The sequence below is a fragment of the Prunus mume genome, linkage group LG6 (genome assembly GCF_029339155.1).
Source record: "Prunus mume cultivar Tortuosa linkage group LG6, ASM2933915v1, whole genome shotgun sequence".
NCBI classification, from domain to species: domain Eukaryota; kingdom Viridiplantae; phylum Streptophyta; class Magnoliopsida; order Rosales; family Rosaceae; genus Prunus; species Prunus mume.
Genome location: NC_142703.1, coordinates 2,231,838 through 2,244,974, shown reverse-complemented (window position 1 = coordinate 2,244,974; position 13,137 = coordinate 2,231,838). Strand labels below are relative to the sequence as shown.

Here is a 13,137-nt window from a genome sequence, read left to right as displayed (position 1 = left end):
ATGTATTTTGACCCATTTCGAAAGGGACCATGATGTTTTAGTGCTTTTTAGCAACGGAAAAAATATTTGGTATGACCTTGGTGCAGAGAAGATCTTTACAAGGCATGCTAAGTCTGGGAAAAAGGGCTGGTTGATACGAGAGTTTTGAAAGTGATCAAAGAGTTGTGCAGCTGCTGAAATTCATCAAAGCAATTCACCTCTTAATGCGAAGGTTAGCCCAAAGCCTAAATATACCAATTTCATTTTTTAGTTTTTGGCTCCCGATTCATACGGCCATGCAATGTGCTTGTCAGGCTTGTATTCTCCAAGTTAATTCCATCTCAAAGAACCAAACTAGTGTAGTGCATGTGACTTTAATGGCCATTATCTGACTAGAAAATTGATACATGGATTTCGAAGTAGTCCTGTTTCAAGACATTGTCAGATGATACTCCAATGTTGGTTTACAAACCTCAAACTGTGGAACCCCATTTTGGATTGTCTCACCATGGAAGTTAAAATTTTAGGGAAATGGAAGATGTTGAGCTTCTAGTTCTTGAAAAATGTCATGTTGGTGGAAAATTTACATGGAATCTTTAAATCAGTCAACTTTGTGATGATGGTAGCAGCGTTACTTATGTGGTTTGATAAAGCTACTGATCTTTGGTTATTTTCCTTTAGCTATTGTATTTTTCTTGTGTGCCAAGTACTTGCTCCTTCGTCATTTTACATGTCTTATTCATACAATATTCATGGGAGATTTCATAATTTGGCAAATCTTTTCTACATTGTTCTTCCTGGGAGTGGTTGTTTGCTCAGTGGTTATTTCTTTGTTTGTCCATTACCTATCCACATTTTGAGTTTTATTTTGACATATTGTCTTTCATACAGCAAATTTTCATTGGTTATTTTTGTTTAAGTGGTGAAATTGGCAGGTTACCTTTATATCTCAAACTAAACCTGCAAGTGGTTATGTTTTAGGAATCACTCATGTACTTGGTTTAGGGGTGAATTGTTATGAGTTGTAACTATGATGAGTCGTGCTATAAAATGCCAAAAGATTGTTAGACCAATTTTTGGTATTTGAACTTCAAACATAGAGTCATCTTTAGTGTAAACCTACTATAAGATTATTATTTCTAACCAAATGGGAGTGACATTCTGCTATCCTGGATCGGTGTGGCTCAGAGACAATGCCAAGGTATGTTTTGCATCCATGCATTCATATTTTCATTATTTTTAATATATAAGTGATATTGGTGGAAGAGAAATTGAATGTAAGACCTCTGGTGTAGCGATAATGCTCTTGAGCAACTGTAATGAGTTATTATTTAATATATTATACTTTGAGCAGAAATTTAAAATGTCTAATTACGGCTTGATTAAATTAAGTGGCTTTATTTTGAAAGATCAAATAATTACTATTTGTTGCCCAATTTTTCCAACATTGGGTAAAGCTTCAATAAAAGAAAAGAAGGAACCTAGCCATTGGGACATGACTGGGGATTTCATGCCAAAATCTTGTAAAATGGAAGAAACGACTAATTAAATATTTGCAGAGGGATTCATAAATTGAAAACTAACATGTTGTAAATTTAGCCAAAAGTGATTAAAAATCATGCTTTAACTAGATGTCGATATTACTGATGTGATCATGAATTAGCATATTGAAACAATTGTGCCTGACAGTCGAGACTAGAGTTGTCCTAAATCTCTTGTTCATTGAGTAGCAAAAGCAAACCTTGTGAGCGTTAGTCTTGTGAGTTGAGACTTGTAAGACCTCTCTTTGTCTCTCTCTCTTCTCTCATAGTGATTTGTTCTCCAACGGCATAGTGCCCGCACTACTGTAACTACACGGTTTCCAACTCATCTTGAGGTTCTTCTCTCTCAAACCATATCGTGCTGTCCTACTGTGCAACTGTTTCCATTTGAGTTTATCTCTCTCTCTCTCCCCAAACCATGTGCTTATAGGATTGTAACTACACGGTATTTCAACTCTCTCTCGTGGTGTTTGAATATTAAGAAACAGATCAGTTGCTCTCACTACCTACTCTCTCTCTCTCTTCTCCCCAGGGAATCTCAGCTACTGTAACTCGGGTAATTTCCTTCAACCTCTCTCTTCTCTCTCTTTGACCCGACTCCTTGTGTAAAACAGAGATCTCACTAGTTGGTACAATTTACACGGTTTCCAATCTTTATTTAATACCATGTGACTACTGTAACTACACTAGTTTAATTTATTCTTCCCTTTCCCTAAAAGATATGAACTACACAGATTTTAATCCATTCTGGACCACCAAATTGTGTTTTTCTTGTGATTTTAGTACATGTTACTTTGTTGGTTCTTAAAACAGAATATGCGTGGTATACCTAAAAAACAAGGACTCAAGCTGATAGTTTCAAGATAGGAAACTTTTCATCCTTCCTTTGGGAGTGTCGTCCTTTCAATTCTTGTTAGATTTTTCAAGTCAAGTCTCTTCTTTTGGATTTTTCCACTTGATTTGCTTATCTTAAATTTTGTCAAAATTGGTTTAATTATTTTTAATTCATTTTGTGTGTGGTGGGTGTAGTAATTTGTAAAGTGGAAAAATCATGTTTGCACTTTAGTCTCATATAAACACAGAGAGACTGTAAAGGCAGAGAAGGGACCCTGTTCCATAGGGTTCTCTCTCTCTCTCTTCCATTAGTTTTTTTCCATATGTTCATACTTTTTTCTTGTGGGTTTCCATCTGTTCACTACGCTAGGGAAATCATTTTGGAGCGCTATAAGAAGACTGACATTACTACATACAAGCATAGATATGCTCCGTTCATTTTAGTGATCACAATACCCCAGAGAGGGTGATAAAAAAAAAGGGACATTTTAGAAAATGCAAAAGGAGAGAGAAAAATTTTAAAAGAAGAAAATGGACAAAAATGCCTTATTTATTTTTAGATTTCTAAGGAATCCAATACATTTCATGTCTTTGATTTGAAAGTTGAAGCAGTTTTTGTCTTTTTGAAAAAGCTTTGCTTTTTCTAAAAGTGAAAAATTTTTTATGTCTAAAACCTAAAAAACCTTAAAAAAAATAAAGCTAAAGAAAGAGAAAACCCATTTCAGAGAGTGAACTGCCATGAAATTTCGTATGTTGCTTCCATCCTTTCTCATTGGGAGACGCTGTGCGGCTGAAAAGATCAAGTAATTGCCTTTTCCTTCCACACCACAGTTTTTCCCTATCGTGTGACCAAAAAATAAAAAACAAAAAATCTCACCACAGTTTACCAATAAAAGAAACCATTCAAATAATTGGCCTGGCAAGTATAAAAATAAAAAGTCAAAAAAATTGGCCTGACACTCATAAGAACTTGTCGGAAATGAAATGAGACCCTCCTTCCTCTTTATTGAAAAGCAAATGAAATGACTCATTGACACAAGAAGACTTGGACTCCCATTGGAGACGTTGGAGATAGCTGACCATAAAAGCCGTGTACTCTACACCACTCTCTCTGTTCGCCACTACTTATCTCTCTCTCTCTCTCTCTCTGTGCATCTCTTTTCTGAGGCTGTTAGCTTTGCTTCTTGCTGATCTTGTATTTTTTGTGAGTTTCTTGTTGGCTTGCTGATCTTGTGGTTGTTGTCTTACCAATTCTCTGGCGTTGTAACTTGTAACATTAAGCTAAAGCTGCTGCCTTGCTTCGTCTCCATTTTTATATAATTGCCTTGTTCAGGTAACATTAAGATAAAGCATTTGCAGTTTTTAGTTGACTGGTGTAGTTAGTGATGAGGCTTTTTAATGCCAACCCATTATTTGAGATGACATGATATTTTTGTTTTAATGTTGAAATTGGTCCTTTTTGTTCCTTATGAGCTGTGCTAAATAATATGTTGAATTTCTCTCTGCTGAATTAGAAGTAATGTTCGACTATCTAAATTTTCATTTACCAAATTTCAATTTCAATCTTTTTCATTTTTCAAGCCATTTATGATAATCTTCGTATTTATTCAGTTGACTGTTTCGATTTTTGAATATTTAATTACCGAAGTTCTTGTTTCATTGAGTGGTGTTTACAGCAGAAGCAGCAGATTTCCAATGGCGTTGAGCACCCAAAGAACCTCTGCTTTTCATCCTTCAGCTGATCAGTCGGCTCCTCCTCATTGGAAGTACGATGTGTTTTTGAGTTTCAGGGGTGTAGACACTCGAAATGGCATTTTATCCCATTTATACCACGAATTGCAGAACAGGTGCATCAAAACATTCATGGATGATCCAGAGCTTGAAAGAGGGACAACTATTTCTTCTGAGCTCTTCAAAGCAATCCAAGAATCAAGGCTTGCAATCGTTGTTCTCTCGCCAAACTATGCTTCTTCTTCCTGGTGCTTGGATGAACTTACAAAGATTATCCAATGCATGAAATCCAACGGCACAGTTCTGCCTGTGTTTTATAATGTGGATCCCTCTGATGTGCGAAAACAAAGTGGCAGTTTTGCAGGCGTGTTCACTGAGCATGAGAAAAGGTTTAGGGAAAACATGGAAAAGGTGAAGCGCTGGAGAGCTGCTTTAACAGAAGTTGCCAATTTATCTGGGTTGGATTCAAAGAATCAGTAAGCAACTTCTCCATATATACTTGGGTTTTTCGTAAGCCAATTTTCACTTTGATGTACCTTTAGGCTTATACTTTTGACTTAATCATTGTTCTTCCTTGTAGGTGTGAAAGAAAGCTCATTGAAAAGATTGTTGAATGGGTGTGGAGGAAAGTGCATTGCACATTCAAATTGTTAGATTCAACAGAGTTAGTGGGAATTAAGTTTACACGTGAGCAAATGGATTTGCTTGTAGCTCCTACAGATGATGTTCGCTTTGTAGGGATATGGGGGATGGGAGGCATTGGCAAGACCACCATTGCTAGGCTTGTTTATGAAAGCATTTCTTTTCATTTTGAAGTTCCCTGCTTTCTTGCTAATGTTAGAGAGGCTTCTGAAGGTAATCGTCTTGTTGATCTACAAAGACAGCTTCTTTTCCCTATCTTGAAGAAACAAATTACTCAAGTTTTGAATGAAGACTGGGGGACCCATTTCATTAAGAATTGCTTATGTAATAAAAAGGTTCTTCTCATTCTTGATGATGTGAATGCATCAAGCCAACTAGAGAAATTTGCTAAGGAAATGGATTGGTTTGGTAAGGGGAGTATAATCATCATTACAACTAGAGATGAACGGTTGGTTAAAAAGCATGATATGGAGATATCATATAAGGTAGAGGGATTAGGTGATGATGAGGCTCTTGAGCTCTTTATTCTGAATGCCTTTAAAAAATTTGAGCCTGAGGAAGGTTTTTGGGAATTGTCCAAGTGCTTTGTAAATTATGCTGGAGGCCTTCCATTAGCTCTTAAAATTTTGGGATGCTCTGTGTATAAGAGAGATCAAGATGAATGGAAAAATGAATTGAATAAGCTACAGAAAATTCCTAAGACAGAAATTTTCGATTTGCTCAAAATCAGTTTTGATAGACTAGATGAGATGAACAAGAATATATTTCTTGATGTTGCATTTTTCCTTAAGGGGAAGGACAAGAATGAAGTAATTGGAATACTAAACAGTTGTGACCGTTGTTGTGGGATAAATGCTCTGGTTGAGAAGTCACTCTTAACCATTTATATTTCAAAAAACATTGTTGGGATGCATGATTTGATACAAGAAATGGCATTTGAAATTGTTCGTCAAGAGTCTCCTGAAGAGCCTGGTGGACGCAGTCGATTGTGTCATCGTAATGACATCATTCATGTATTGATAAACAATACGGTAAGAAGTTATGTAGAAAGTACCAATTTTTATTATTATTTCTTTTTTTAAAGAAATATGATTTCTTTTTAACTCAATATTAGACTTACATGTGAAATTAACTTTTCCTTTTCTTTTCTTTATTACAGGCAAGTAAAAAAATTCAGGGCATTGCCTTAAGCATGGCAGAACTTGAAAATGTGGATTGGAATTGTGAAGCATTCTCTAAGATGAATAACCTGAAATTTCTTGAAGTTGATAATGTGATCATTTCCCCAATGTCAATCCCCAGAATTCTTCCTAATTCCTTAAGAATTATGAAATGGAATCGGTATTCTTCCAAATATCTCCCATCAAATTTTCAACCGAATAAACTTGTTTCACTTGAGATGCAGGACAGCAAACTAGTTGGGCTCTGGGATGACAGAATTGTAAGATTACTGACCATATGCCATCGTACGAATTTTTTGAAAAAAGAGAGTATAAGTTTAAGTTTTCTGGTTGCTAATTATATATTCTACTATTTTTCATGTAATATTGTACAGGACTTGCCCAATTTGAAATACATGGACCTTAGTCACTCTCGAAACTTGGCAACAACCCCAAATTTCACTGGCATTCCAAAACTCGAGGTGTTGATTCTTGAAGGGTGTGAGAATTTAGTTGAGATTCACCCGTCCGTTGCATATCTAAAATGGCTTACAGAATTAACACTAGATGGATGCAAAAGTGTTAAGAGTCTTCCAAGTGAGGTAGAAATGGATTCTCTTGTGCATTTCAGTCTTGATGGTTGCTCAAAACTGAAAAAGATTCCAGAATTTTCAAGACAAATGGAAAAGTTGTCAATGCTTATTTTGAGTGGGACGCCCATTGAAAAATTACCTTCATCAATTGGACGTCTTGTTGGCCTTACTTTACTGGATGTAAGCAATTGTGAAAATCTCTTGGGTCTTCCGAGCGAAATTTGTAATTTGAAGTCTCTTCAAGAGCTCTGTGTGAATGGATGCTCATACAGTGACAAACGCCCAGAAAACTCGTGGGGCTCTTTAAAGATCTGTATGCCTAATAAATCAGAGCGTAATAAATCAAGGTTTTGGTGGGGCCTCCAAAGAAAGGCTTTTGTGTTGGGTTCGCTACATGGTTTATGGTCTTTGAAGTATTTGGATGTGAGTGATTGTGGTCTCAGTGAAGGGGATATTCCATGTGATATTGGCTGCTTGTCCTCTTTAGAACGATTACACCTCAGTCGAAACAATTTTGTTAGCCTTCCTGCAAGCATTGGATGTCTTCCTAAGCTTTGCTCATTTTCGGTGAGTGGGTGCCAAAGGCTTCAACAATTGCCCCATCTCCGCTTTGGATTCATTGAAGGCTTCAGACATATTTACATGTACACAGACGATTGCCCTTCCTTAAAAACGTTGCCAAAGTTGAGCATAAAAAAAGGAAGATGTCATGTTTCGTTGAGTTGTGTGAATTGCTATGGATTGGTTGAGAATGATGGCTGCGATGATAGTATAAATAATCATCAGGTTCTCTCTTTGTTTGCCAAACTTGGAATGCTCTGGACTGCTCTGGATTGGGGATTCCTTCAGGTTCTCTCTCTGTCTCTCTGTCTCTCTTTGTTTGCTATATTAATAAATAAATAATCAAGTTACTAACCTATACATAGTACACAGGTACCTTTACTCACTTCGCCAATTTCAAATACTCCCGCTTTCCAAATTGTAACACCTGGAAGTAGAATTCCAGAGTGGTTCAATAATCAAAATGTAGGAGATTCCTTAATTGTGGAGCTACCTCCATGTACCACGTCCATTTGGTTTGCTTTTTGTGCTGTCTTTGAAGAAGGTGCCCCTGTGGATCACCCAAATTTTCAAATTGAATGTCGCCTAGGAGAAGGTGCCGCTGTGCATAGTACACCCATTGATAGAGGCCATCTTGTGTCACCTCACCTTTGGGTATCTTGTGTATATCATTATGTAGTCGACAAAGAATGCAGTCAGATGAAGATTTCATTCCAATCTTATTATTATAAAGGATGGACGCCCGTATATTACTCGGGTATAAAGAAGTGTGGGTTCCGTTTGGTGCACAAACAAGACGTGGAAGAACTCAACCAATATCATGATGATGAACCACTCCATCAACATCAGCACAAAAGCTACTTCTCCTCACAATTCAGCTGATGCAAGTGCAAGTGCAAGTGGAAGCTCTCACCAAAAATCTCTCTGCCGCAAAAGCTTTGCTCTTTCCAAATGGTTTTTAACAAAACTTGTAAAGATTTTCTCCCTCTTTTTAACGACTGCAGTTTTATGAAATCCTTCAACAATAGCGAACAATGGGAGTGCATAGGACTTTTGATTTGGAGGGTAACCACTTTGATTTCCTACTTAGGCCTTGCACCCTCTTATTTTTCGCTATTGTTGAAAAGTTTAATAAAAACTGTTATTCTTAAAAGAGCAGCTAAATTTTTGCGACCTTTGTTAAAAACGCCGCCTCCTCAAACGTCTGCACATAAATACTTGAAAGGCTAATGACGGTCTTCTCACAATTGATATTAGTAAGGTTCCCATCACTATCTTTTCTAGCCATACATTTACCATTAGATTCATCACTTTCGTGGATGACAATTCCTCTCTCTCTCTCTCTCTCTCTCTCTCTCTCCCTTCATGTGCTTTTGTCATGAATGCATTTCTGTTTAAACTACTACAGAGCATTAATCAACTCATGTAGTATATACATGTTTGCAAGAGCTGCATATTTTATGCATTTGAACCAAGTATACGTTCAGATAGACTGAATTGTTTTTTATTAGACCCAGCTGATAAAAAATAGTCAACTCAAATTTGGGGTCTTGATACTGGATTTGAAGCTGATCAAAAGTAGTTGTGTGCTTATTGGCCAGGTTCGCATGAAATTTGCACTTCAAGAGCTACGAGCTCATTAGACCTAGTTTTCTTATAATGGTTTGATTCTTATTCACACAACTTACGTGACTATTTCAACTGCTCTCTTCTATTGTGTGCAGGATCGAATAATCTCCTTGATAGTTTGTGCAATCTCCTTCAATTATGCAGTCTTCTCTTATTTAGCATATCTGAGTTTTAAATTACCTTATGTAACATACTAGAATTCTGAGAGGTTCATTAAACCTTTGTATAGGTGAGCGTCGTTTGAGAACTGGATTTTTAGTAGAATTGGGCAGTGCTAGTTGTATCTTGAAATAAACAAACTATAATAACATTTTTTATTAAAATATTTGTAGAACTGGATTTATGAGGTACGGCATGATTTATGAATGAGTAGTAGGTGTCAATCTAGTCAAAATGTATGCACTCACATTTCCACGCAAGCAAAGGATGACATTTTCACACTAGGGAAATCATTCTGTAGCCATAAGAAGACTGACATTACAACATATGCTATAGTGTATATTAAAGTCACAAAAAATTTAGATGTACTGTGAGCTATAGATACTTTCTTAAAAGGAATGTCCTTATATTATTTGGTAAAGCAACCTTTCGCCTTTATTGATATGATATAAAACAACCTCAAGTAGGGGTAAGGATGGAGGCTAAAAGGCAGTATGCAACAAACACAACCCAATTAAGCACAACTGAGGGCCTAACAAACATCCAATGTAATTCAAACTAGAAGTAATGGATCCAAAAGTTGACAGTGATTTTAATGCCATAGTCTTACATATACAATTAAGAACGAAAATAGAGATCCAAGTAGGATTGTAATGTAGAAGAGCATAAAACTTCAAACATTCAAGATTGAGGCAGATTTAGCTAACATGTACTTCTTGAATCAAAGTACCAAGAGAAGAAAAAAGCTAGCACTCTTTATGCTGGTTTATTAAGTCCTATAAGCTAAAGGCATTTAAGGCGTCAAGCAGTAGAAACATATTCAACAAGATGATCTTATGAAACTATTTATAAACCAGTTGATAATCACCCATTTATCTATCTATTGTTTTGAATCTTAATGTTGCAACAAGATGATCTTATGAATGTTGTTTCCGAGGTTTGGTATTTCATAACCAAATTTATCTTTCAGTGCAGCTTGTCGCCAATTACAGTTATGACGACGTCCAGATGAGCATCACTTGCTTCATCATCAAAATTCAGTTGATACTGAATCAAATTCTTTTTAACAAAATTTGAGAAACAAAAAGGCCTTACAAGGGAAAGCATCAATGGCGCCTTTCACCAACCATACTTTTTCAGCAAATCTCCGGTTCTCTTCCTCATCCGAGTAAAAACTATTACCACCAGAGCAATGATCCAAGGAGGAAAATTCAAGCCAGAAATGTTCAATTTTTGGACCCACTGTGGAGGATCTCTCAAAACCAAGGTTATCAAGACGGTTATAACTGCTACTCCAAGCAAGATTTTTGTCACCGGTTGGATCAAGGAATCCTGCATTTAGAGAAGAATTAAGTAGGAAAATTAGTACCAAAAGACATCACATGTCACTGCAACATTCCACTGTCTGCAACATAATGCATATCAAAGAATCTTGTGGCAAATAAATTGTAAACAGTCCACCTGCAGAGCATTCCTTTACATGGGAGAAAATCAAATTATTTGTCTTTTAGAAGGAAATGCGAGGGTGGAAAGACAAAAGATACAGGAGATCCTGACAGACTGCTCATGAAATAGACAATAAACACATAAGAAAGTATGTGGTGCTGTGCTAATAGCAACAGTTTCTGACCATAAAACCAAAAACGGGAAAAGACCCACCTTAACAATGCTGTGAAATCCTTGTTTTTTTTAGGAATATGTGGTTGTAAAACTCAGTGTCTATGATATAAATTATCAAAACCTATAAGATGAATCCTGCAGGTTCTTTACAGGAACTTTTGCCATTTTGACTTTTAGGAAAGGGGTCCTGTTTTTGTCAGACGAATGCCAAGAAACCCCGAACTGTAGGAACCCATTTTGGATTGTCTCACTATGAGTTACTGCTTCATGGAATCTTTAAATTAACTTTTGGGTAAGAGTTACTTATGTGGTCTTGAGCTACTATCTTTGGTTCTTCCTTTAGCTTTTGTTTTCTTGTGTCCCAAATATGTGGATTTTCATGTTTGTTATACAATATTTGAGTTCAATTCAGCAAATCTTCAGTTCAAATGCATCTCCCTTTCTCTCAGCTGTTTCTCATGCTTGTTCAACTTCACCTCTAATCTCTTCTCTTCAGTATCTCTAGATTTCCAATGGAAATATCCAAAATTACTTCAAATTTTGGTTATTTCTTTTGGGTCTTTCCATTAAATTTACTTTTATATTTCTAAGCTAAAATAGGCATACATAACCCTTTACATCTCAACCTAAACCTCAGACTGTTATCATACGTCATCATGTGTGCATAGAGAATTTGAACTTCAAGCGTCCTCTTTAGATTAAATACAGCTATTAGGTTATTATTTACCTAACCAAATTGGAGGACAATATTTTGTGCCTTTTTTTTTTTGGTACAAATGATATTGAGGGAGTGGAAATCGAACCTAAGGCCTCTCGTGTATGGATAAATGCTCTTAACCAACTGAATGTCATTACTTAATACTTTATACTGGAGAAATTTAATATGACTAATGGCTTGATTAAGGGATGGAGTCTTATTTTGAAAGATCAAATTATTACTTTGATGCCAAATTTTCCAACAAATGAAAAAGAATTCTTCAAGAAAAATGCTGTGAAATCCTACTTTTTAGGAATATGTGGTTGTAAAACTCAGTGTCTATCATATAAATGATCAAAACCAATAAGATGAATCCGCCAAGTTCTTTAGGTGAACTCAATAGTCAAAATCACATCCATTCCTAGGCTGCAAACACAATGTCATGCAAACAAAAGAACAGAAAACAAGCATGGAAATTGATGGCTCAAATTCAACGAAGTAAATTGCTATAATATATCTTGCTTTAAAGGTTTTGATTGTATGGAGGAACTACCCTATTGCTAATTGAGAGTGCCTTAACAAAGCATTCTCAATATGAAAATTTCTCCATTAAATGTCAAACACTTCTCTATCTATTCTATCTCACACTCAAATTCAGAATCTCGTATGATCGCATTAAAGTTACATTTATTTCTACCCAATGCAACCAAATTTTCTCGGCAACCAAACAGAAACTCACTTCGATTAATTTCACAAATTGGGTTTTCATAAAAAGAGAAAAGGATACAGAAATGAAGTACCTTGGGCTCTCCGTCAATGTGAACCGTAGATCCATCTTTATAAGCCAGCATTGACCTGCCGTTCCTGGGGTTAAACCGGATCGGAACGCCGCGACCCGACCCGGTATTGAAAGCGTAAAGCGATTTGAAGCCATACTTGTCAAGAATGTCTCGCACCTCCAACTGGTTCTGGTCCCAACCCCCGAGGCTCGTCCTGAACGTGTCGATCGGGCCTTTGCCTCGCCGATACAAGTAGACCTCCACTTCTGGAACCTTCGTCCTCGCGGTTTTCGGAATCGGATTCGGGTTCCGGGATGACCCGTCGGATTTCGGGTCCGATTCCTCGATTTCGCCGACTCTGTTGGTATCTTCTTTGTCGTCCATCTTTGTTTCTGGGTTTTGATTTCCTTTCTGTGAATATGGATCCGAGTTTTGTGGTGTGCTATTTATAGATTTTGTGCTTGGAGACGAAGAGCGGAGGCCCCGCGAAGAATAAAGAGGTCAACGCGCACAACAATATCCAGAGCAGGCGGTTCGCGTTGGTGCTGATTGGAAATAAGCGGCTTTACCACCAAAATACTCTATTTCGCTTTTGTGATTTTTCCAATAGAAGTTTTTGTGATATTTAATATTCGTGATTTAATAGAAGTTTTTGCTGATTGGATATGCGTTCGGTGACCCCACTTTTTTATTATTTTTGTTGCATCTTAACATTCAATGAATTCATCTTCTGTGCAGATTCAGTTTCAGTTTCAGTTTCAGATTCAATCCAAATAATTCATTGATGTGCAAACCATTCCAAGGAGTATTCTATTGTAATGTCCCTGGGATATGGGACGTTTCATTATGTTGGTTTTCTTTCTTGCTCGCGCTATCCAACACTGAAATTTCAATTGCATCGAGGCTTAAATTGTGTCATTTTCAGTTCACTTTCTTTTCTATTTTTATATACACGTTATTGGGGGAGGGGAGGTTTCTCACAGGGGTTTGAACCTGACACCACTCGTAGGCTAGTTGCAGAAGACGTGGGTTAGGCCAATTGCCGAAGGCAGTGATCCCGCCTTGCACCCACGTTCGAATCCCCCTCCCCGTAGATTAATTTAATTTAGAATAATTTAAACTATCACTTATATTTAAAAATAAAAAATACACTTGGAAAAAAATAAAATTTAAGAAGTGCCTTGGTTGGCCCCAAATCCTGTTCTCACTTCA

General features: G+C 36.8%; 3 protein-coding genes across 12 annotated transcripts in view; 2 read left to right on the top strand and 1 right to left on the bottom strand.

The window, feature by feature from the left end:
- Nucleotides 1-10,773, top strand: part of LOC103336265 (TMV resistance protein N-like) — a 38,529-nt gene extending 27,756 nt beyond the window's left edge. For both annotated transcript variants that reach the window (XM_089055231.1, XM_089055232.1), the window contains exon 9: nucleotides 9,805-10,773. The gene's annotated coding sequence lies outside the window, so the exon portion shown is untranslated. The remainder of the gene's footprint in view (nucleotides 1-9,804) is intronic.
- On the top strand, nucleotides 3,101-9,004 carry LOC103336170 (TMV resistance protein N-like). 9 transcript variants are annotated; one of them, XR_016128166.1, is made up of 7 exons: nucleotides 3,710-4,561; nucleotides 4,666-5,758; nucleotides 5,887-6,168; nucleotides 6,283-7,329; nucleotides 7,414-8,297; nucleotides 8,553-8,642; nucleotides 8,766-9,004. XR_016128166.1 is itself a non-coding variant. In XM_016795305.2 (6 exons), exons 2-6 carry the CDS (start codon nucleotides 4,050-4,052, stop codon nucleotides 7,921-7,923), a joined length of 3,444 nt encoding a protein of 1,147 aa, XP_016650791.2. In that variant the 5' UTR covers nucleotides 3,101-3,687; nucleotides 4,034-4,049; the 3' UTR covers nucleotides 7,924-9,004. The 9 variants fall into 9 exon arrangements, 3 of the variants coding, with proteins under 3 accessions (XP_016650791.2, XP_016650789.2, XP_088911359.1); XR_016128168.1 differs by having other exon boundaries at nucleotides 7,414-8,302; XM_016795305.2 differs by adding an exon at nucleotides 3,101-3,687 and having other exon boundaries at nucleotides 4,034-4,561; nucleotides 7,414-9,004.
- LOC103336169 (uncharacterized) lies at nucleotides 9,675-12,533 on the bottom strand. The gene is made up of 2 exons (XM_008239196.3): nucleotides 11,947-12,533; nucleotides 9,675-10,161 (listed from the first exon to the last, which is right to left on the bottom strand). The coding sequence occupies exons 1-2, from the start codon at nucleotides 12,307-12,309 to the stop codon at nucleotides 9,949-9,951; spliced, it is 576 nt and encodes a 191-aa protein (XP_008237418.2). The 5' UTR covers nucleotides 12,310-12,533; the 3' UTR covers nucleotides 9,675-9,948.
- Between the last annotated feature and the right edge of the window lie 604 nt (nucleotides 12,534-13,137).